Genomic DNA, 24,244 nt, shown 5'->3' on the forward strand with positions numbered 1-24,244 from the left:
GGCGGCCCCGCGCTACTCAGTTCCCAGTCGCCACTACTTTTCCCGATGTGCCGTCCCAGCCCTGCACGACCACGTCTCCCGCAACATTGTACGCGCCCTCACCAACGCGGTTACTGCCACGGTCCACTTAACTACGGACACGTGGACAAGCACAGGCGGGCAGGGCCACTACATCTCCCTGACGGCACATTGGGTGAATTTAGTGGAGGCTGGGACAGAGTCAGAGCCCGGTACCGCTCACGTCCTACCCACCCCCAGAATTGCGGGCCCCAGCTCGGTGGTGGTATCTGCGGAGGTGTATGCTTCCTCCACTAAAGCACCCTCCTCCTCCTCCTCTGTCTCGCAATCAAGATGTGTTAGCAGCAGCATGTCGCCAGCAGTCGGTGTCGCGCGGTGTGGCAGCACAGCGGTGGGCAAGCGTCAGCAGGCCGTGCTGAAACTACTCAGCTTAGGCGATAAGAGGCACACGGCCCACGAACTGCTGCAGGGTCTGACACAGCAGACCGACCGCTGGCTTGCGCCGCTGAGCCTCCAACCGGGCATGGTCGTGTGTGACAACGGCCGTAACCTGGTGGCGGCTCTGCAGCTCGGCAGCCTCACGCACGTGCCATGCCTGGCCCACGTCTTTAATTTGGTGGTTCAGCGCTTTCTGAAAAGCTACCCACGCTTGTCAGACCTGCTCGTAAAGGCGCGCCGGCTCTGCGCACATTTCCGCAAGTCCCACACGGACGCTGCCACCCTGCACACCCTGCAACATCACTTTAAGCTGCCAGTGCACCGACTGCTGTGCGACGTGCCCACACCGTGGAACTCTACGCTCCACATGTTGGCCAGGCTCTATGAACAGCGTAGAGCTATAGTCGAATACCAACTCCAACATGGGCGGCGCAGTGGGAATCAGCCTCCTCAATTCCTTTCAGAAGAGTGGGCCTGGTTGGCAGACATCTGCTATGTCCTTGGTAATTTTGAGGAGTCTACCCAGGTGGTGAGCGGCGATGCTACAATCATTAGCGTCACCATTCCTCTGCTATGCATCTTGAGAAATTCCCTGCAAACCATAAAGGCAGCTGCTTTGCGCTCGGAAACGGGGGCGGTGGAAGACAGTATGCCGCTGGATAGTCAGGGCACCCTCCTGTCTATTTCTCAGCGCGTACAGGAGGAGGAGGAGGAGCATGAGGATGAGGAGGAGGGGGAAGAGACAGCTTGGCCCGCTGCTGACGGTACACCGGCTGATTGCCTGTCATCCTTTCAGCGTGTATGGCCTGAGGAGGAGGAGGAGGAGGATCCTGAAAGTGATCTTCCTAGTGAAGACAGCCATGTGTTGCGTACTGGTACCCTGGCACACATGGCTGACTTCATGTTAGGATGCCTTTCTCGTGACCCTCGCGTTGCACGCATTCTGGCCACGACGGATTACTGGGTGTACACACTGCTCGATCCACGGTATAAGGAGAACCTGCCCACTCTGATTCCCGAAGAGGAAAGGGGTTCGAGAGTGTTGCTATACCACAGGACCCTTGCGGACAAGCTGATGGTAAAATTCCCAGCCGATAGCGCTAGTGGCAGAAGGCGCATTACCGAGGGCAAGGTAGCAGGGGATGTGCGTAGATCGAGCAGCATGTACATCCCAGGCAGTGCAACAGTCTTTAAGGGCCTGGCCAGCTTTATGGCTCCCCACCAAGACTGTGTCACCGCTCCCCAGTCACGGCTGAGTCGGCGGGAGCACTGTAAAAGGATGGTGAGGGAGTACGTAGCGGATCGCACGACCATCCTCGGTGACGCCTCTGCCCCCTACAACTACTGGGTGTCGAAGCTGGACACGTGGCCTGAACTAGCGCTGTATGCCCTGGAGGTGCTTGCTTGTCCTGCGGCTAGCGTCTTGTCGGAGAGGGTGTTTAGTGCGGCTGGGGGAATCATCACAGATAAGCGTAGCCGCTTGTCAACCGACAGTGCCGACAGGCTAACACTCATCTAGATGAACAATGTCTGGATTCCCTCAGACTTCTGTTCTCCACCAGCGGACAGCAGCGATACGTAAGCAATACGTAGGCTGCACCCGCAGATGGAAGCTACGTTCTCTCTCACCATCCAAAACGGGGACATTTCTGCTTCATCAATCTGTGTGTAATATTCCTCCTCCTCCTCCTGCTCCTCCTCCTGCTCCTCCTCCTGAAACCTCACGTAATCACGCTGAACGGGCAATTTTTCTTAGGGCCACAAGGCTCACTCAAATAATTTTTCTGAACAATTTTTATGAGTTTCAATGCGCTTAAAAGCGTTGGAACTTTAACTTGAACCAATTTTTCGTTACACTGGGCTGCCTCCAGGCCTAGTTACCACTTAAGCCACATTAACCAAAGCGATTCACCTGCCATCTTGGTTGGGCATGGCCAATTTTTACTGAGGTACATTAGTACTGTTGGTACACCAAATTTTTGGGGCCCTCACCTACAGTGTAATCATAGCAATTTGTATGTTCTTCGCCTGCACTCATGGTACAGAAAGGTGTGTGGGGTTGGCCTACACTTTAGCTACATAAATGTAACTTGGGCCTTGGCTATACTAAGGCTACTGAAATGGAACTAAGACTGCGCTCCCGCTATACTGCTGCTTCGGAATTGTTACTGGGGCCTGTCTTGAGTGCTACTATTGCTGACATGGAACGAAGACTGCGCTCCCGCTATACTGCTGCTTCGGAATTGTTACTGGGGCCTGTCTTGAGTGCTACTATTGCTGACATGGAACGAAGACTGCGCTCCCGCTATACTGCTGCTTCGGAATTGTTACTGGGGCCTGTCTTGAGTGCTACTATTGCTGACATGGAACGAAGACTGCGCTCCTCCTATAATGCTGCTAGTGATATGTTAGTGGGGCCTGTCCTAATGCTACGGCTGAAATGTTACGAATTCTGGGCTCTGCCTATACCGCTGCTAATGGTATGTCTCTGGGGTGTGGAAACAGAGGCTTCCCAAAGACATGATGGCGGCGAGGCCATTTCCCACCAACGCGGTTACTGTAAAGGTGCATATAACCACGGACACGTGGAGAGGACAGGTAGTGCCTCAAAAACATCCCCCTCCTCCTCCAACAGGGAAAACATTCTTGGCAAATGTCTTTGCATTGGTTCATCTGGTGGCAGTCCAAGAATTTCACCTTTACCGACACAACAAGAGAGCCCCCACACCATCCCCCCGCCACGGCCCACTTAATCCTGGCCGCATTCCGAAAACCAACAAAATACAACCGTGCTACTAGGTCCGCAGTCACCACCACATTACCACCAACGCGATTACTGTAAAGGTGCATATAACCACGGACACGTGGAGAGGACACGTAGTGCCTCAAAAACATCCCCCTCCTCCTCCAACAGGGAAAACATTCTTGGCAAATGTCTTTGCATTGGTTCGTCTGGTGGCAGTCCAAGAATTTCACCTTTACCGACACAACAAGAGAGCCCCCACACCATCCCCCCGCCACGGCCCACTTAATCCTGGCCGCATTCCGAAAACCAACAAAATACAACCGTGCTACTAGGTCCGCAGTCACCACCACATTACCACCAACGCGGTTACTGTTAAGGTACATATTACCAGTCTGATTGGGGCATGCAGACACCTTGACAGAATGAATAGTGTGTGGCACATAGGTTCCCCATTGCTATGCCTACGTGTGCAGCTCCTGATGGCGGTGGCACAGGATTCTATTTCTCATTGCTTCTGTACAGCATTGTGGGCTATCGCCCCGCCCCTTTTAAAGAGGGCCGCTGCCTAGCCATGCCAACCCTCTGCAGTGTGTGCCTGCGGTTCCTCCTCATGGCAGACGCACTTCTAAATAGACATGAGTGTGGCGTGGCATGAGGGCAGCTGAAGGCTGCGCAGGGACACTTTGGTGTGCGCTGTGGGGGGGAGGGGGGGCGGTTGGTCAGCATGTAACCCAGGAGAAGTGGCAGCGGAGTGTCATCCAGGCAGTGATTGTGCTTTGTTGTAGCTAGTGTGGTGCTTAGCAAAGGTATGCCATGCTAATGAGGGCTTTTCAGAAGTAAAAGTTGTTGGGAGGGGGGGGGGCACTCTTGCCGGTATTGTGGCTTAATAGTGGGACCTGGGAACTTGAGATGCAGCCCAACATGTAGCCCCTCGCCTGCCCTATCCGTTTCTGTGTCATTCCCATCACTTTCTTGAATTGCCCAGATTTTCACACATGAAAACCTTAGCGAGCATCGGCGAAATACAAAAATGCTCTGGTCGCCCATTGACTTCAATGGGGTTCGTTGTTCGAAACGAACCCTTGAACATCACGGGAAGTTCGTTCCGAATAACGAACACCCGAACATTTTGGTGTTCGCTCATCTCTAATAGGATCACATTAATTCATTTTTCTAAAAATGATTTTTTTAAAGTTTATTTTCACAGATTTGTACACAATATACAGTATATTGCTTTTCATTAAGAATAAAAGGGCTTTTCAGTTATTTTTTAAAAAAATTACCTCTCATCTACTGACATTGCCCACAGAATTGAGTGACTGTTACGTCTACCCAGCGCACTAAGGCCAATTGCACCTCTCCAGGCCAACACGGAAGGACCCTTGTCTCTTACTAATCAGGGAAAGTGGGGAACCCCTGCCTAAAAGCAGCGTAATCAATAATCGTGATAAGGTCGCCCCCACTGTCTTCATCTGGGACCTGGCTATCCTTGATCAGGAACCTGGAGAAGATGCACTAAACACACATGGGACACGACACTGTTCACACACACCGAACACAGAACAGGACTGCACATACAGCACATGGCCACTAGCACAGACATATCACCCACGTCACTATTCACACCAACACACATGGTTGTGCATACAATATATAACAGGAACCCCACCCAGAGCTTACATGCATACAGATGGTAAACCATAGCCAGTCCAAGTGTCCTCACACCAGGGGAATAGAAAGTCAGCCACCGTGCTGACATAGGGAACAGTGTCAGGCATCACCCATTTGACACACACAAGACATAAGGCGTCTGGAGGCTGCACCTGCCAAGGTGATAATGAGAAACCTGCAGGATCATACACCCCAGAAACCATAAGGAGAGGAGAGACAGCAGATGTCCAGAAAGTCTTCAGGGACAGCGAGAGACACACAACAGACTGACATGCACCACACCAGCTCTAAGTGGGATTAACAGTGATACATAGAGCACTAAAATGACCAGCAATCTCTCACAAGAGTTTTTATCTGCTGTCGACGAGGGGGATTGGCTGGTGGAGAATACCACACCCTGTCAGCTCAATTACCCTACCTGTGAAGGTGTGCACAAGGAAATCTGTAGAACCACAGGTCCCAGAAGCACAACCTTAACAGTGCCACTGCATGTAAACATGGCCAGCGACATTTAAATCCATATATGCTTGCCTTATAAACTGTGCAGTGTAGTGGACACCCACATTGTTAAGGTTGTGCATCTGGGACCTAGAATCATAGAATAGTAGAGTTGGAAGGGACCTCAAGGGTCATCTGGTCCGACCCCCTGCTCAGTGCAGGATTCATTAAATCATCCCAAACAGATATTTGTCCAGCCTTTGTGGTTCTACAGGTTTCCTTGTACACACCTTCACAGGTAGGGGTTAATTGAGCTGGCTGGGTGTGGTATTCTCTACCAGCCAATCCCCCTCGTCGACAAAAGATAAATACTAGAAAACTCTTGTGAGAGATTGCTGGTCATTTTAGTGCTTTACTCTGTGTTTATCCCACTCAGAGCTGGTGTGTGCATACTTGTCTGAAGTGTCTCTCTCCTTCCCTAAAGACAGTCTGGACACCTGTAGTCATTGTCTGTATCTTATGTAGACCCCCTCTTCCCTTCCCTTTGACAGGTGCAGCCTCCAGACATCTTATGTCTTGTGTGTGTGTGTCAGATGTACATTATAAACTAGCATAGAGATTCTGATACATACAGATGTGCATATCTGTCCACAATATTGATACATATTGAATTAACATTTCCATTATAAGTATGTACTTAAGGTGGGTCTATCATGTACCCAGTTGTGACAAGACATGAAAAACGTTTTGTTAGGGTTCTCATATGTATTCAGATCTCTTATATATGCATATCCAATTATAGGGTAGCCATAATGGCTAGTTCCTGTGAGTTGTGGACATAAAGCTAATGAGAAATCCAGTAGGTGCATTTTACAGAAATATTCCGCATGTGTGAAAGGTCCCTTAGGGATCTACGATGTGGTGAGCACGGGTCAGCAGCCTGCAGCTGGGCCAGGACATTCATCTGTAATAAGGGTGCAAAAATACGCCTGCAATATGATTATAAGAAAATTGCATTAGAGGGGTTTTATCATTACCATAAAAACTTTCTTAGCAACTGGACACATTATAAAATAAAAAAAAAATAGATCTTGTTCACAACTCCATGGTCTCCCGAAACTGAGTGGCTCATACTGCACCAGCGCCGGCTTGCGGGTAGAAACACGTCACCACTGCAGCCAATCAAAGATCGCAGTGTCATGTCCCCAAACACTTGGCATCATGGAGACCAGGATATGAGTGCTGATGCCAGGAGTGCCAACAGTGATGTGGTTCCGCCCAGACGTCTACCCAGCAGCCAGGGCAGTGTGAGCCTCTGCTTCAGAGGTCTGAGGAGAGGTGAACTTGATCTACTTTTTGTTTTATAATGGGCCCATTTGCTGGGAAAGTGTTTATGGTCATCATAAAACCCCTTTAATCAGTGACATGACTGTGTTCTACATGACTAATAGTAGGTGTTTTAGTTGAAGAATCTTGCATGGAGGAAAAATCTTACCTTGCAATGTGCCAACAAGCCCCGTACATAGTCCCGCGATAATATCATGAACAAACCACTCTTTCCATTGGTAATTTGGCAACCAGCTAAGGACTGGTAAAAACTTCTTGAGCTTCAGATGAGCTGTTGCTGGACTACAGCTGCTGGAAAAAACATAGCAAAAATTATATTTGCTATTAGTAGAGAAGTAGTAAAGTACCAAAATCTACATGAATTATGGGGTCCATGAGAGAGCACTGACTAACTCCAATTAATAAGTCACAGTGGAAACAGATAGTTAATGACTTATTGTTAATGTTTCAATTTAAAACAGTGCTGTTAGGCTGGATTCCCACGAACGTATATCGGCTCGGTTTTCATACCGAGCCGATATACGTCGTCCTCTTCTGCAGGGGGGTGGAGGATGGAAAAGCCAGGAGCAGGAACTGAGCTCCCGCCCCCTCAAAAATAACAGAACCACGGTTACATAGTAATCAGTTGATGGAAACAATAGGGGTGAGGGTCCTGCTCGAACGAGCTTACATACTACGAATAGTGGGGTGATACAGAAGGTAAAGGGCTGGAGATGTGCGAGGTGGAGAGTGAGGGATTCTATACACATAGACAATGGTTAGACATTTAACCGTGTGACGGCAGAAACGGTATGACTGCAGGAGCGGTTTATGATAGCTAGCAGGGATTGCAGTCAATAGGTCAGGGAGCATGTTATCAGGCGGAGAACAGAGGGGTTTTTTAGGAAATGCGGTATGCCTCCCTGAAGAGGTGCGTTTTTAGAGCACGCCTGAAGTTCTGCGAGTCCTGGATTGCTCGGGTAGCCTTTGGTAGTGCATTCCAGAGGACTGGTGCTGCTCTGGAGAAGTCTTGGAGGCAGGAATGAGAAGTTCGAATTAAAGGGGCTCTCAGTCTGGTTTCCTTAGCAATGCAGAGAGCCCGGGCTGGTTGATGGATTGAGATGAGGGAGGCGATATAGGGGGGCGCTGCACTGTGGAGGGCTTTGTGGATGAAGGTAGCGAGTTTAAATTGAATTCTGTATTTAACTGGCAGCCAGTGCAGTGACCGGCACAGGGCAGAGGCGTCCGAGTAGCGGCTGGACAGGAAGATGAGCCTGGCTGCCGCATTCAGGATGGATTGGAGAGGGTAGAGTCTGGTGCAGGGGAGGCCGATCAGCAACAAGTTGCAATAATCGAGCCGGGAGTGGATGAGGGCAACAGTGAGCGTTTTTAACGTGTCCACAGTGAGAAAAGAGCGGATTCTTGTTATGTTCTTGAGGTGCAGCTGACCTGTTCAGGCCAGAGATTGGATGTAGGGGGTAAAAGAGAGATCAGAATCGAATATGACCCCAAGGCAGCGGGCATGTTGTCTAGGAGTTATGGTGGCACCACACACTGAGATGGAGATGTCAGGAGATGTGAGGTCGGTTAGTGGAGGGTGGAAATACCAGTAAGACAGTTTTAGAGAGATTTAGTTTTAGGTAGAGAGAGGACACAGTGTTGAAGATAGCGGACAGACAGTCGGTGATGTTTTGGAGGAAAGGTGCAGAGATGTTACGGGAAGAGGTGTATAGCTGGGTGTCGTCAGCATACAGGTGGTATTGGAGGCCAAATCTCCTGATTGTTTGTCCAATAGGGGCTGTATAGATAGAGAAAAGAATGGGGCCGAGTACAGAGCCCTGGGGGACCCCAACAGCAAGGGGAAGAGGAGGGGAGGTGGAGCCAGCAAAGAAGACATTGAAAGAGCGGTCAGATAGGTAGGAGGAGAACCAGGAGAGAACAGTGTCCTTTAGGCCAATGGAGCGTAGCATACTGAGGAGGAGTTTGTGGTCAACAGTGTCAAATGCTGCAGAAAGGTCGAGGAGGATCAGTAGGATCGATTTGGCTGTCAGTAGGTCATTGGATACCCTTGTAAGGGCAGTTTCTGTCGAGTGTTGAGGTCGGAAGCCAGACTGTAGGGGGTCTAGGAGAGAGTGCTCTGATAGATAGCTTACAAGGCGGGAGTAAACCAGGCGTTCTAGTAGTTTGGAGATGAAGGGGAGGTTTGAGATGGGTCGGTAGTTGGCAGCATCAGTCGTGTCCAGAGTCGGCTTCTTTAGCAATGGAGATATGATGGCGTGTTTGAAAGAAGAGGGAAAGATGCCAGAGGTCAGAGAGAGGTTGAATATAGTGGTGAGATGGGAGATGACCACTGGGGAGAAGGAGCTGAGGAGGTGTAAGGGGAGGGGGTCGCTAGCGCAGGTGGTGGGGCGAGCAGAGAAGAGCAATTTGGAGACTTCTTCCTCAGTCGCTGGTCTGAGTACAGACAGTGAGCAGGAGCTAGATGCAGTGCTGACAAGACTAGGGTCAGGGCTAGTCTGGGATTGGGAAGTTATTTCCTGACGGATGTCATCAATTGTCTTTTTGAAGTAAGCAGCCAGCTGTTCAGCACTGAAATCCGTCACAGGGGGCTGCGGTTTAGGGCTGAGAAGAGAGTGAAAAGTATTAAAGAGCCGTTTAGAGTTGTGCAATAGTGAGGAGACTAGAGAGGTGAAATAGACTTGTTTGGTGTGGTGGAGGGCGAGGTTGTAGGTTCTGAACATGAATTTGTAGTGGAGGAAGTCTGCGGACGTTTGCGATTTCCTCCACAGCCGTTCAGCACTTCTAGAGCACCGCCGGATGAAGCGCGTTTGCGGCGTGAGCCAGGGTTGCCTTGTTCTACATCGGATGGCTTGGGTCCTGGGGGGGCGCTGCTTCATCCAGGGCATGTTTGAGAGTGGTGTTGTAGTGAGCAGCAGCCAGGTTGGGGCAGGAGAGGAGAGAGATAGGGGACAGAGAGGACTGCAGGGATTCAGCAAAGTCCTGGGTGTGAATGGCCTTAAGGTTCCTGTAGGTACGGTAGGTAGGTGGGTCTGTAGAGATGTTAGGGAGCGTGACAGAGAAAGAGAGGAGGTTATGATCTGAGAGCGGGAGAGGGGAGTTAGTGAAGTTGGAAGCAGAGCAGAGACGGAGGAAGACCAGATCAAGAGTGTTTCCATCCCTGTGAGTGAAAGAAGCTGAGAGGCAAATGGGGAGTTGGGGTCATTAGTGGGGATGTTAAAATCACCTAAGATGAGGGTTGGAATTTCACAGGATAGGAAGTGGGGGAGCCAGGCAGCAAAGTGGTCCAAAAACAGGCGAGGAGCACCTGGGGGCGGTAGAGAACTGCTACTCGCATGGACAGCGGACGGTAAAGCCGTAGCGTATATACCTCAAATGATGGAAAAGTGAGTGAGGGTACAGGGGGGATGACCTGGTAGGTACATTTCGGGGAGAGAAGAGCACCTACTCCTCCGCCACGCCTATCATCTGGTCTCGGGGTATGAGACAACTGCAGGCCATTATAAGACAGTGCAGCAGGGGAGGCTGTGTCAGACTGCTGTATCCACGTTTCTGTGAGAGCGAGCAGACTTAAAGATTTAGCAGTAAAAAGGTCGTGGATGGTGGGGAGTTTATTACATGCTGACTGGCAGTTCCAGAGCGCACATTTAAAGGAATCAGGAGAGGGTATGCATGGGCTAGCAGTTGGGCTTGGGGATTTTATTAGTGAGTCAGGTAGGGGGTGATAGCTAGGAGCAGTGGAGGGTGGGCCAGGATTGGGAGAGATATCCCCAGCAGCTAGTAACAGCAGGATAGTGAGGGTTCGCAGATGGTTAGGAGATTTATGAGGATGACTGTTATTTTTGTTAGTTGCATTAGGGGGTTTGAGGCTAAGCAAGAAGGTAAAGAGTGCATGCGAGCTGTGCATAGGTGAGGACAGAAGAGAGGGGCTAATGTGAATACAGTGCCCCAGAGGTTGGCACTTGAAAGACGTTCTGAAACTGAAAACAAGGATGAGAACAGAAGTGTCAGCATTAGCAATAGCTTTGAAGTGTAAAGTATTTACGCAGAGTTTGTGGCCTACCTGTCTCCTACCCTGTCGAACAGCGGCAGCAACGCCGGCCCCATTGAAAACCTAGAGAGAACATTGCGATCCTCTGCCACAGCTGTGACAGCTATGGCAGGGGATTCCTTCATCCCCGCAGGGAGCCCCCTCATCACTAAACACTGTGAGAGCAGCGGCAAGGTGTTCAGTGATGAGGGGACTCCCTCATAGCAATGGCAGAGGATCGCGATCTTCTCCCATTGCTTTCCCCCATTGCTTTTCTCCTATTGCTATTCGGCGCTGCTGCTGCCCCATTGAAAGCAATGGGATGAAAACACCTTGTATCCAGGGGTTTTTAGAAGGTTTACAAGAGCGATATTGGGCTGTGAATCATAGCCCCATATAGCTCTTGCCAGTGTGCAGGAGCCCTAAGGCTTATATTTACAGATAAAAATCTGACATATATTGTGTTCATTTTTTCTGCGATTTACATGCATTATAAACATGTGATTTGCATCCTGGGACATGCATTTTTCATGTGGAAAAAAAAATCACATGTTGTTCCTATAGTTAAAATGGTACAAAACACAATTACACAAAACCCGTGCGTTAACATCACCCATGTAATACAGCCTTGGATATCACTCTGAATATTTAGTAGAAACATCTTCTAGGTAATATTTTTATTACAGCAACACAGAATTTAACCCCTTAGTGACATGTCCTATTTTGGGCTTAAAGACGGAGCAATTTATGGGGGAATTTTCATCTCCACTTTTCAAAAGCCATAACTTTTTTGTTTTTTTGTCAACATGGCCATAAGAGGGCTTGTTTTTGCATAGCAAGTTGTAGTTTTTATTGGTACAATTTTTGGGGTACATATAATATATTGCATAACGTTTATTAATTCTTTTGGACAGCAGGGAGAAATAAACATCAATTCTGCCATTGTTTCTTGGTGTATTTTTTACAGTGTTAATCATGTTACATAAATTTACCGTATATACCGGCGTATAAGGCGACGGGGCGTATAAGACGACCCCCCAACTGTCACCTTATACGCCGGTATACAGTGGAGAAAAAAAAAAAAATTTATTACTCACCTCCCCCGGCGTTCTATCACGCTCCGGCAGGATGTCGCTCGCTCCGGCAGGCTGTCGCTCGCTCCTCGTCCCCGCCGCAGCATAGCTTTCTGAATGCGGGGCTTGAAATCCCCGCTTCCAGAAAGCTAATACACACGCCGGCAGCCATGACATCATTGAATGGCTGTGATTGGCTAAAGCCTGCCGGAGCGCGACAGAACGCCGGGGGAGGTGAGTAATAAATTTATTTTTTTTTACACTTTTTTTTTTTTTTGTATTACCGGCGCATAAGACGACCCCCGACTGCAGAGCAGATTTTTCGGGGTTCAAAAGTCGTCTTATACGCCGGTATATACGGTAATGATATTTTTTCTGCGGGCTAATACAATTGCAATAATACCAAAATACAATATATGTTTTTAGGTTTTCCCACTTTTGCACAATAAAATCCCTTTAAAAAAATATATATATCCATATTTTTTTGCATTGCTGCATTCAAAGCCTTATTACTTATTTAACTTTTCCATCGATGGAGCTCTAGGAGGGCTTGATTTTTTTTAGTGACGATCAGTAGTTTTTAATGGTTGCATTTTGGGATACATATGGCTTTTCTGATAATTTTTATTGTGTTTTTTGAGGGAGGTGAAATGAAAATAAGAAATTTTTTTTTTATAGTATTTGTCATGTGGGCTAAAAAGTATATTCAATTTATTGTACAGATCATTACAGATGCGTTGATACCAAATGTGTTTTTTTTTTCACAAAAGAGGGGAATGTGTGCAAAAAAAGGTTTCTTTTCTATTTCAATTTTTTATGTCCCTGTTGGGGACTTGAACCTGCGATGATATGATCGCTCTAATAATACACTGCAGTACTTCTGTACTGCAATACATTACACCCAGACATCATTGACTGACATCTAGTTGCTATTACATGGCAGAGGAACGATGACGTCATGAAGGGAACACCCTCCCTCTGATAACCTTTTACATGCCACAATCAACATTGATTGTGGCATATAAAGGTTTAACAGTGGGAATCAGTGTTCTCACCAATCTTCACTGTTGCAGCTGGAGGCTGTCTGTCAATAACAGCCAGCTCCCAATGCGGATGGTGTGGGCTCACCTTCTCAGCTCGCACCATACATAGGATGTAGCTGTATGGCCATTGGCGGGAACCCATAGGATGAGGAGGGGTTAACGCTCAGAATACCAACTGACATAGTAAAGTTTAGGTCAGTCTCACATAATCAGATTTAAATTGCATATTCCACAAGCATATGATCCGTGGTAATACGCGGGCAAGCAAATGCAATGACTTATGCAGTTCCAATCACATTAGCGTGTCGGAATTGTGTAATCCGCGAACAGAAAATAAGACACAGCATGTTCTATTTTACTGTGGATATACGCTACATAGGGCCCATTGTTCTCTATGGTCACGTACATACCTGCAGCTCATATACAATTACATTGCGTATGGATATCCGCATCATCAATAAGTGATGTTGTCATGCTACGTGAGTACGCTGTCATTTGCAGTACAATTTTGTGGCCGTATGCAGTGTCACAGCCGGGCTCACAGCTGTAATCTGCTGCGGTAGGCACGCAGCGGATTCCAATTACGGTTGTGTGAGCCTGGCCTGAACTTGACTGTGCAAACTATCTGCAACAAGCTATCTGCTTTTTGTGCCATTGAAAAGCTATTGTTATACCTTAAAATAAAAAAAGCTATTGAAAGGGCAAACAAATAGTGGCACAAAACATTTTCTTAGGGCGAGCACCCACTGGCGTTTGCGTTCTCCGCGGGAAAAAAACGCAGCGTTTTCGCCGCGTTTCGCGCGTTTTTCGCGGCGTTTTGCGTTAATTTCCATTGACATTCATGGGTGCATTAGGAGAAAAATAGGGACACATATGCAACTGACAGTTCCTATGTTAAAAACGCAAACGCAACGCAAAAAAAACGCCAGTGGACAGGAACACATGTTATCTCTATGCCTGTGCAGGAAAAACGCAAAACGCAAAACGCAGGTAAAAAAACGCCAGTGGGTGCTCGCCCTAAGAGTGTTAAGTGTCAAGTTAAACTTTGCTACATTTGTTAATGCTAGTTTCATTGTTTATATACATATTTACCCGTCTCACATACAAATTGAGAGCCTGTTCTACGGAACGGGGCAGGCCTGGATCTCCTTCTGTTCCTCGGAGGGATTCAAGAGCTGGGTGGAAACCGGACAGTTCTGAAAGGGGTCCCCGAAGACCCCACTGCAGCTCGGCCTGGGCACTGTTCGCTCGAGGGCTCCAACCTGTTGTCCCAAACTTTTTCCGCTTTCCCCCCCCTCTCTCCCTTCCCCCTCTATCCCCCCCATAAATTTTCCCGTCAATCATATTCACCCTGTAATGTGATTTCGTCCTGTGTCTTTGTCGTGTCTTTATTTGTGTAAATGTTCTATAAGGTGTTCGTGCAATTTTGTTTATACTTTTTGCTTTTCTTTTGTTCAACTATGCAGCCGAAAGGCCTTTATTGGGCTCACAGAAATCAAGAACAGTTGAGTTGCAACCAAAATGAGCCCGCAAATATGCATGTATAGCTAGGTTAAAACATTTGTTTAAAAAAAAATCCTTTCAGACTCAAAAACTAAAAGCCTGAGATTTAGAAAATAATTCTTTTATCAACCTGCAGTTATTTTTCAATTTGTGTGGAATACTTTTCTTTACACCTTCCCTCTTCTCAATTTTCTGCTGGAAAGTTTTCTCAGAGTATATTGTTCGAGATACAAGATACTGATCACAGTCCATTCTTGTCTTTATCACCTGTGAATAACATATAAACACATGTAAATTACTTAGTCAAATGGGAAAGCCGCACCCCAACTTTATTTATACAGTCAGTTAATGAGGTTGTTTTGGATCATTGGAAATCTGATCAAAAGCACACAATGGTATAAAATACCAGAAGAAGCATTACTAACCTGTCTAATCTAATTTGCTTGTGTATATTTATTAAAAATGTGCCAAAATTAGGAACATTTTGAAAAAACTGTCATGTTTTCACATTTTCAACTGCAATATGTCAAATATGTGCAAACATACTGTACAAATGTGTGATAAAATATATATTTCCATCAATTACTTTATTCTGGAAGCACATTTTTAAAAAGTAAGCTTTTTTTTTAACAATCTAGAAGACATACAAATTTAACATTATTTATTAAAATTTTACAGAGCATTTTGTTTTCCTACACCAAGCTAAGATTGGCTCATAGGTGTCAGAATGATAGATACCCCCGCAAAGGACCCTATTACGAAAAACAGACCTTGATATATTCACTGAGGGGGGGGGGGTCATGATTATTTTGACACCACAGTTTATTTCCAGGAGTTATTGCAATTTAGAGGAGACAAAATAAAATTTCATATGTTTGCAAATATGTCATTTTAAAGACAGTTTTTTTTTCTATAGTGTGCATGAAAATGAAGACTTGCACCCCAAAATGGATCCCCTTGTTTCTACTTTGTTCAGAAAAATACCCATCATGGCCCTACTATTATGTCTCTGTGCACAATGGGGCCCGAACCGGAAGGAGCAGCCGGTAACTTTCAGAACAGAAATTTTGTTTGAAGGTGATTTAGGCCCCGTTGCCACTTGTAGAGCCCTTGAGCGACCAAAACGACAAAGAACCCCCACAAATGACCCCATTTTAAAAATAGGCCCCTTATCAAATTCATCTAGTTGTGTAATGCGTATTTTGACCCCACAGATTTTGAATGAATCTAATCAAAGCAAAAGGAAAAAATTACAATTTTCATTTTTTTGCAATTGTGTCAATTTAAAAACAGATTTTTTTGTACAGTACACACATGAATGAGGATTTGCACCCCCAAATGGATCCCCTGGTTTGTGCTGTGTTCAGAAACATACCCATTGTGGCCCTAATCTGCTTACTGGACACATGGTTAGGTCTGTAATTAATGGAACACCCTTTGGCTCGTAGGGCACAAGTGAATAAATTCCAGGCCGCATTGCTCACTTGTAGAGCCATTAAGGTGCCAAAACGATAGAACACCCCCTACAAGTGACCCCATTTTGAAATCTAGACCCCTTTACAAATTGATCTAGGTGTGTACTGAACATTCATGTGAAAAATAAATAAAGTTAAATTATTTTTATAAATGTCACTTTCATGACTATTTTCTTTGTTTCAAGCAGGAAAAACTGTGGACACGCACCCCAAATTTTATAGCACTAGTTAATTTGTGTTCATCAATACCACCATTGTAGCCCCGATCTACTAATAGGACACATGGCTAGGCCTATAATGGAGGGAACACCCATGGGATTTCAGGGCACAACTGAATAAATTCCAGGCCCCATTGTACACTTGTGCCAAAAAAAACTGACTCCCTAAAAGAATCCCCACTGTCCTTTTCTGGCATTCCCTAAATCTTAGGTAAAAGTAATAATGTAAACTCTGTGGTATATCTCAAAACAGGGATAATTACAGAGGCCTGGTTGGGACGGGCACCTGGAACGATAAAACCTCCTCCTCCCATGTTTGCTGCAAACCCAACACTTTTTGGGGGGTATTTGTTGACCTCAGTGGCAGGAATGGGGTGTAAAACGCTGTGCTCTGTGAGGCTTCATAATCTTGCTGAGCTGTGGTGGTCTCACACAGAAGGCGCTCAACAAACTCCTCCTGGAACTGCAGAAGGTGAGCATTCTCTGGGAGTTTTTGTAAATTACATAGGCATTAGTTAGCAATCTGAATAATGCCGGGCTCACACGGACGTATTTGGAATCTGCTTTCAGAGGCCTCTAGCAATTAAGCAATTATGTGAGGCAGCAGCAATGGAACATTGTTTCCCTAAAGGCAACCTGCACACAGGCGGGTCAGATTCCGCATGTGGATTCCCGCAGTGGAATCTGGCCCTGGCAGAGGTGTGTCCACACCCACCTGCTTTCTTTTCTTTGCGGATGGTCCACATGGCTCGCGGTCAGACATGCGCAGTACAGATCTTTTTTTAAACTCCTGCTTTTCCCACATCATAGCCTAGCGATCGCGCAGAATCTGCGACCTATCCGAAATGTCAATTGTGGAAGGGCTGCAGGTCAGAGGGCTTCTATTGACTTTAAAAAATGGAGCATGTTGTGATTTCTCATCTGCGAGCAGGAACCGCAATTGGTTTCCACTCATATGCAGGAAGAATCACTTTTTCATAGCATGCTATGGACAGTACTTGCTGCAAAATCCCGAGGCAAACTCCTGCTCCAGATTCCGCAATGCAAATCCACCTGTGTGCAGACGACTTTAATGAATAAGGTACTGAATACATTTAAGCAGATTTTACTGTATAACCCCCCTTTGTAGGGACCCCAAACTGACAGAGTATTTTAGGTTGGGGGGGGGGTTCACCTTGAGAGAAGAGAGTGGTAATGCTTTTGGATCAGGTACATTCTGGGGGTCTTTTTCATGGTTGTAAACAATTTAGAGAGTTTTATGATGTTCCTCATAGTTGCTTCTTTCAGTTCCTTCAATTACGACATGCATTTTCTGCTCAGACCCGGTCCCTATCTGTGCTTACAGTTTGGTGAATTTCGTTGGGTTTTCTGGAGCTACAAAGGGTGTAATATCTTATTTAGATAGAGAGATGCTTTCTCATTACTTGCAGCAATTTCCAATACAGCAAAATAAAACTGGGAAAAATGTGTAGGTCAAACTAATGACGATAAATAGGCCACATTGTTACGTATGATTCCAATGTTATCCTTATTTGATGGTCAACAGATGTAACAATGTGTAAAGAAAAGCTGCGCTTCTAGGTAAATGTGAAGAGATTAATGTAATGGTACAGGAAGAAATCTGCAGTACTTACTTCTGTGAGGAGACTACTTGTTTACGGCAGAACTCCTCTATATACAGGTTTGCTTGTGATAGCCCTTAATTAGGCGCCCATAACGAAGGTAGTTGGTTTAGATATTCCTTATTCCAAAAGATAGTAGGTCAGGGGGAATGATGCAGGTTTCTTTGCTGACACTGCCAAGGTCACAGTCATGTGACTAGTACTTAGACACATGACCGGAAGTTGCCCAGAATTCATCAATAAAGTTTATTTGAAAAAAATGGCAATAAAGTAATAAAAAAAAGAAAATTTGACAATAAAGTTAAAAAAGATAATATACTGCTTGTAGTGTTCTAGAGAAGGTACAGAAAATTACAAGGACATCAGACAACAATAAAATATTCACAGTGAATAGGTGCTTTTTAAAAGGGGCACCAATACGAATTAATTAAGTATAAAGTAATAAACATAATAACATAAGAAGGCAATTATCATAAGACAGGGGAAATCACGAATGGGGAATATGCTAAATACTATATAATAAGAGGCATATATCAAAAGATATAAAAGGATACAAAGGGATAAAAAATGAAGAAAACTTCAAATATTTCAAATATTTTCAATATGCAGATTCACAATCAATGGTAATATCATGAAGAGATAACATAAGGGGATCATGAGGCAAGCAAATAAAAATACTAAATATATGGTCACACTTAGATATGGGGATTATAATTGATCAAGAAATATGACATCAAAGAAAAAACAGGCTCAATTTTATGGTGATGTCTCCCTGACCCGAGAAGGATTTTTCGAAAATAAATTAAAATTTTTTGAGATATATCTAATAAATGAATATACTCATACATAAATAAATATGAATGAATGACAGGTGCCTCAGCCAATCAGAAACAGCTCTTTAACACTTATAAAAAATAATATGAGGGTTCTGGATATGGTTTTCTTCAAATGCACCGCATGTAGAGATTGGCGTGATATGGCGCAAAGTTCGTCCTTGTAGCGGTGACTTTCTGTTGAAGATAAAACCTATTTTCATATGAAAAATAATTATTTATCAAGATAAAGTGTATAGCGTCAAAGATAAAACTATTTTTGTTTAAAAGGCATAAGCAGGTCGTAATTTAACAGGGTGACCAAAAAAGAGCAATTCTGAGGTTGTATTTTTTTTTCTGATGGCATTTCTCATGCAGGGTAAATAATGTATTACTTTGATAGATCAGACTTTTATGGACACTGCAATACCAAATATGTTTTGGGTTTTTTTTATTTAGATTTTTTTATTATAAATATGGGATAAGAGTTTTTTTAAATTGCTTTTTAAAAAATAATTAATAAAACGTTTCAAACTGATTTTTGTATTTTTTTTTTTAGTCCCCAGAGGGGACATGAACTTGCGATGGTTTCATCGCTCCTGAACTATCATGTAATACCATAGTATTACATCATACCACAAGATAACAGGCAATTTATCAAGCTGTGCCACAGGCATGGGCTAATAGGCAAACTGCAATGGCAACCCTGGGGCTTTCAGAATGTTGCACTAAGCCTCCATTCATTTCAATAGTGCCTCTTAGATTAGCATTTTAGCACAGCATTTTCAGCATGCACTAATTCAAACACTGTATATTCTATTTTTCAGCATTGAAGTGCGTTTTTGACACCCTACATCAAGAGGAATGGGGTGCGTGTAAAACGCTGTAAAATGCAGTTTAACAGCATTTTACTGCGTTTTTAATGCTGCTTACTACGCCACTGGGAGGGGAAAAAAAGTGGTGACATCATCAGCCTACTTTACCTGTGTTATTACTACACAAAATATGCAGTAAAAATGCTCTGCAGGCAGTAAAATGCATTAAAAAAATACTGTATTTTTACAAACGTCTGTGTGAGAGTAGCCCTACACTGAAAAAAAACCTTCTATGTCGGTATAGAAACCTTCTTTCCTCTGGACCAGTGATGGCAAAACTTTTAGAGACCAAGTGCCCAAACTGCAACCCAAAACCCACTTTACTAACAATTCAGGGGACAGGGCTTATCACAACGTATGATTTTACCTCTGTCGTTATAAAAAGGTCTGGGCCTTTTCAAAATAGACAGGGAGGAATGGCCAGTGTTTTTTTTGCTAGCTGGAGCACTGGAGTACCATTGGTGCAGATTTTGACTGGAAATTAGCAGCATAAATGCAGCTGATTTAATATTATGCAGCGCTCCCCCTCACCTCCTCCTGAAGGCTTCTCACTGTCAGCACTTCCCCGCTTCCTGTTCCCAGCGGCCTGTAGTGACCTCACCTGACCAGCATCACCTGATTAGCAGCATCACACCTGACCAGACCGGGAACAGGAAGCGCTGACAGCGAGAAGCCTTTGGGGCAGGTAAGGGGGAGTGCCGCATAGTATGAAATCAGCTGCGGATACGCAGCTGATTTCCGTTCAAGAACTGCACTGAGAGTGCAGATTTTGACAGTTTCTTTGGATGCAGAAATGCTGCAGCATTTGCCACAGAAAGTTCCACTGTGGACATTCTGCAGCATTTCCACCACAATTAAACATACCCGAAGTCAGCTTCAGGTACGCTACTATGTGCAGAGGGACCCCAGTAAAAATAGTGTCCCCTATATCTGCCCCAGTAGTAATAGTGTCCCCCACAGACGCCTCAGTAGTAAGAGTTTCCCACACAGCGGCCTCAGTAGTAATAGTTTCCCCCACAGTGGCTTCAGTAGTAATAGTTTCCCCCACAGTGGCCCAAGTAGTAATAGTGTCCCCTATATCTGCCCCAGTAGTAATAGTGTCCCCCACAGATGCCTCAGTAGTAAGAGTTTCCCCCACAGCGGCCTCAGTAGTACTAGTTTCCCTCACAGAGGCCTCAGAAGTTATGACATGCACATTGGCCTCAGTACTAACAGTGACACCCACAGTGGCCTCAGTCGTAATAGCGACACCCACAGTGGCCTCAGTACTAACAGTGACGCCCACAGTGGCCTCAGTAGTAATAGTGACACCCACAGTGGCTCCAATAGTTATAGTTTCCCCCACAGTGGCCTCAGTAGTAATAGTGATCCCCACAGTGACCTCAGTAGTAATACTATTACTACTGGGGGCGATATAGGGGACATTATTACTAATAGTATCCCCTGTATGAGCCCCAGTAGTAATAGCACCCCACCCTTAAAACCCATATACTTACCTCTTCCTCTGCAGCTCCTCTTCTCAGCACTGCTGCGGACGTCATTGTGTGCGTCCGGATGCTTCCTCCCCTCTCCTCTCACGGAGCCAAGGGGGAGAGGTCAGGGGGAATGATTGCGGATGCAAACACTGCTGTCAGCGCCACTGAATAATTACCGGCCAGGGAGCCGTGGCATTCCGGAAAGTATTCACAACCATAGTGAGCAGTCATCAGTGCGTGTGTGAGCAGAGAGGGCTCTGCATACCTCCTATGGTACTTGCGATATAGGTTCACCACCACGGGTCTAGATGTGGAGGGCGTACCCCCTGTTACAGTCCCCGACCTCTTTTTGCACACGCACAACCCTCTGCTTAATCACTGTCAGTCCCTTCAGAGTATAAGGCGTATAGACTTTTTAGCAATACTTTCTCTTGCTAAAAAGTGTATCTTATAGTACAGAAAATATGGTAAATAGCCTCATAAACTATAATGGCCTGTATGCTGTTTGTAGAATACAAGGACGGCATATGACCTGAAAATATGGTCACGTGAATGGTTCCTTAACGAAAAGAGTTTTAAACAGTCAGAGGTGACCTAGGTAGAAACTGTTTTTTGAGATGCCTAAAATAGTCTAAACATTGACCTCAAATAACAGATGAAACCTGGAGCAAAATGTGTGACTTCACAAAGCTTTGGAAAATAACAATACACTTCTCATTCTTCGTGTCGCAGTATTATCAGTATTATTTCCACGGCCCACCCTGTATATGAGCAGCAGATATATACTATATATTACAGTATATTAATAGAAACAAAGTAAATGCAAAATAACCTTAATATTTAATAAATATTCATATTTTGAGAGGATAGGCAAAGCAGAAATGTACTTTTGTGATGTCACATATTTTTTTCTACTGGAGATATTTAAGGGAATTTCTCACATTAAATACAAGAATGCATAATAGAGGCACAGTTAAGCTATGTGTAAGAAATTCAGTGAACTTCGCCCACTTTCACATGGCAATATTTAGGTCAGTAGTTTCATCCCTATTTGCAAGCTAAAACCAGGAGCAGACTCAAAGCACAATGGAGGTGCAAATCTCTCCATTAAAGTTTTGTTTATTCTCCACTCCTGGTTTTGGATCACAGATACTGATGCACAACACTGATCCAAACACTACTGTGTGGAAGTGGCCTCATGCTTATGAGTCTCCTGCATGCATGAGCGAGGATGCTGCCCTGAGCTTTCCCCTGCTGGCGTTATTTTTAGAGCATAACTATACTCAGATGACTTTTCAGAATAAGCTTCTATGTATGCATACACGAGGAATAACACTATTTCTGCTCATTATTTTACTTATATATGACATTTATCACCAGTTTTCCCCTCTGCAGGCTGTATCTGTAATTCTTAGTAGTCTCTGAGCTGTTGGGAGGAGACTGCCACCATGTTGTTTCCTATGCATTGCACATGGAGAAAAAAGCTGATTCTGTTTCCTAAGGCCTTGTTCAAACAGCAGATTTCGACGTAGATTTGATGGAGAATCCACAGCAATTCTGCATCAAATTAATGGCAAAAAGTGCCCCATTCATTTGAACATGAATCTGAACAGTAGTCTATACAGCATTCTAAATCTGTGTCATGGAAAAAAAAACATGTCCAGAATCTGCATTGGGCTTACCACACATTAAAGTAGGCACGCACAGAAGCAGGATAGCATCATGGAGGATGTTATACAGCAGTACTGAGTAGTATAGATCTGATTTCAGTAGCTGTGAAATAATGATCACTTACTATTAACTGCAGCAACCATATCTGTGTGAGTCTCTATTATTCTGTCTTCCTCAGAAACAGCTTCCTCCTCCCCATACCACTTCCATAGACATTTTTGAGCTATTTTACTTCCTGTAATTATCTGTTAACACAGTTGGACCTTAAAGGAGATGTCCCGCGCCGAAACGGGTTTTTTTTTTTTTAAACCCCCCCCCCGTTCGGCGCGAGACAACCCCGATGCAGGGGTTAAAAAAACCACCCGCACAGCGCTTACCTGAATCCCGGCGGTCCGGTGACTTCAATACTTACCGCTGAAGATGGCCGCCGGGATCCTCCGTCTTCGTGGACCGCAGCTCTTCTGTGCGGTCCACTGCCGATTCCAGCCTCCTGATTGGCTGGAATCGGCACGTGACGGGGCGGAGCTACACGGAGCCGCTCTCTGGCACGAGCGGCTCCATAGAAGACTACAGAAGACCCGGACTGCGCAAGCGCGGCTAATTTGGCCATCGGAGGCCAGAAATTAGTCGGCTCCATGGGAACGAGGACGCCAGCAACGGAGCAGGTAAGTAAAAAAACTTTTTATAACTTCTGTATGGCTCATAATTAATGCACAATGTACATTACAAAGTGCATTATTATGGCCATACAGAAGTGTATAGACCCACTTGCTGCCTCGGGACAACCCCTTTAAGGCCCATTTAGACACAACAACAATCGCTCAAAAATCGCTCAAAGCTGTCTTTTGAGCGATTCTTGCTCTGTCTAAATACACTGAGATCGTGCAGTTTTCATGGACCAGTCGCTGAATTCTAGCTTAATTAAATACCCGGATGTCATTTTTCTCGGCGCGCAGTTTGCCCGCATGGGAAAACAACCACAGCATGCTCCATTTTTGTGCGGCTTTCCCGCACAGACGGCTCCCGCGGCTTCAATGGAAGCCAATGAAAGCCATCCTGATTCACGTTACAGACGCCGCCGCCAGCGTCCCGAGCATATCCTCTATGCAGAAGAAAGGAAATCTGACCTGCATTGAGGAAAGCCCCGCTGCGAAGAAATTGACATGCAGTGTGGAATTTTAACCTGCAGCATGTCAATTTTAGCAGCAGACTTGCGGTGTGGATTCCAGAATTTCAAATTAGGAGGTGAAATCTGCACCAAATTCCATATCAAATCCACAACACAGAAGGTGGATTATGACACAAATTTCGTGCTGCGGAATGTCTGCTGTGGAGACTTCGCAGCAAATTCCTTCCCATGTGGTTGCAGCCTTATTATCGAATCTGCACTAAATATTTAAAATGTGGCACATGATATATTTTTCCTAACCTGAATGGAAGAGAATTACGTATATGCAACATGTCTAGACTGCACAGTGGGATGACTCATATACAGTGACTGCTGAGGCACATTCTATTCTATTTTGTTTAACCGAAAACTGTTAGTGCTATGACTTAAAAGGGTTTTCCTGCCATATCAATGTATACCCTATCCACGGGATAGAGGATAACTTGCTGATCACTTCAATGGGACCACCCGAGGTAGTCAAGTTCAAGCGGTTGGCAATCTCCAGCGGTCCCATTGGAGAACTTAGGTTATGAATTAATAGATGCTACATATTTTGCTTTCTCAGGTAAATCTGCTAATTTCAGGGGCACCATTTTTCATTCAAGCATATCCCAACTAATTCTA

At 45.2% G+C, this 24,244-nt stretch overlaps 1 protein-coding gene across 5 annotated transcripts in view; it reads right to left on the reverse strand.

The window, feature by feature from the left end:
* LOC136611940 (pendrin-like) overlaps positions 1-24,244 on the reverse strand; it is a 114,831-nt gene that overhangs the window by 86,666 nt on the left and 3,921 nt on the right. For 2 of the 5 annotated variants that reach the window (XM_066591927.1, XM_066591932.1), the window contains exons 2-3: positions 14,435-14,571; positions 6,807-6,949 (exon numbers count right to left, since the gene is read on the reverse strand). In XM_066591927.1, the coding sequence (XP_066448024.1) occupies positions 6,807-6,949; positions 14,435-14,571 (280 nt within the window). Of the gene's footprint in view, positions 1-6,806; positions 6,950-14,434; positions 14,572-17,631; positions 17,952-24,244 lie in introns of those variants that run through there. The other 3 variants (XM_066591930.1, XM_066591929.1, XM_066591928.1) reach the window with 3 other exon arrangements.

Source organism: Eleutherodactylus coqui, chromosome 2 (genome assembly GCF_035609145.1).
Source record: "Eleutherodactylus coqui strain aEleCoq1 chromosome 2, aEleCoq1.hap1, whole genome shotgun sequence".
NCBI lineage: Eukaryota > Metazoa > Chordata > Amphibia > Anura > Eleutherodactylidae > Eleutherodactylus > Eleutherodactylus coqui.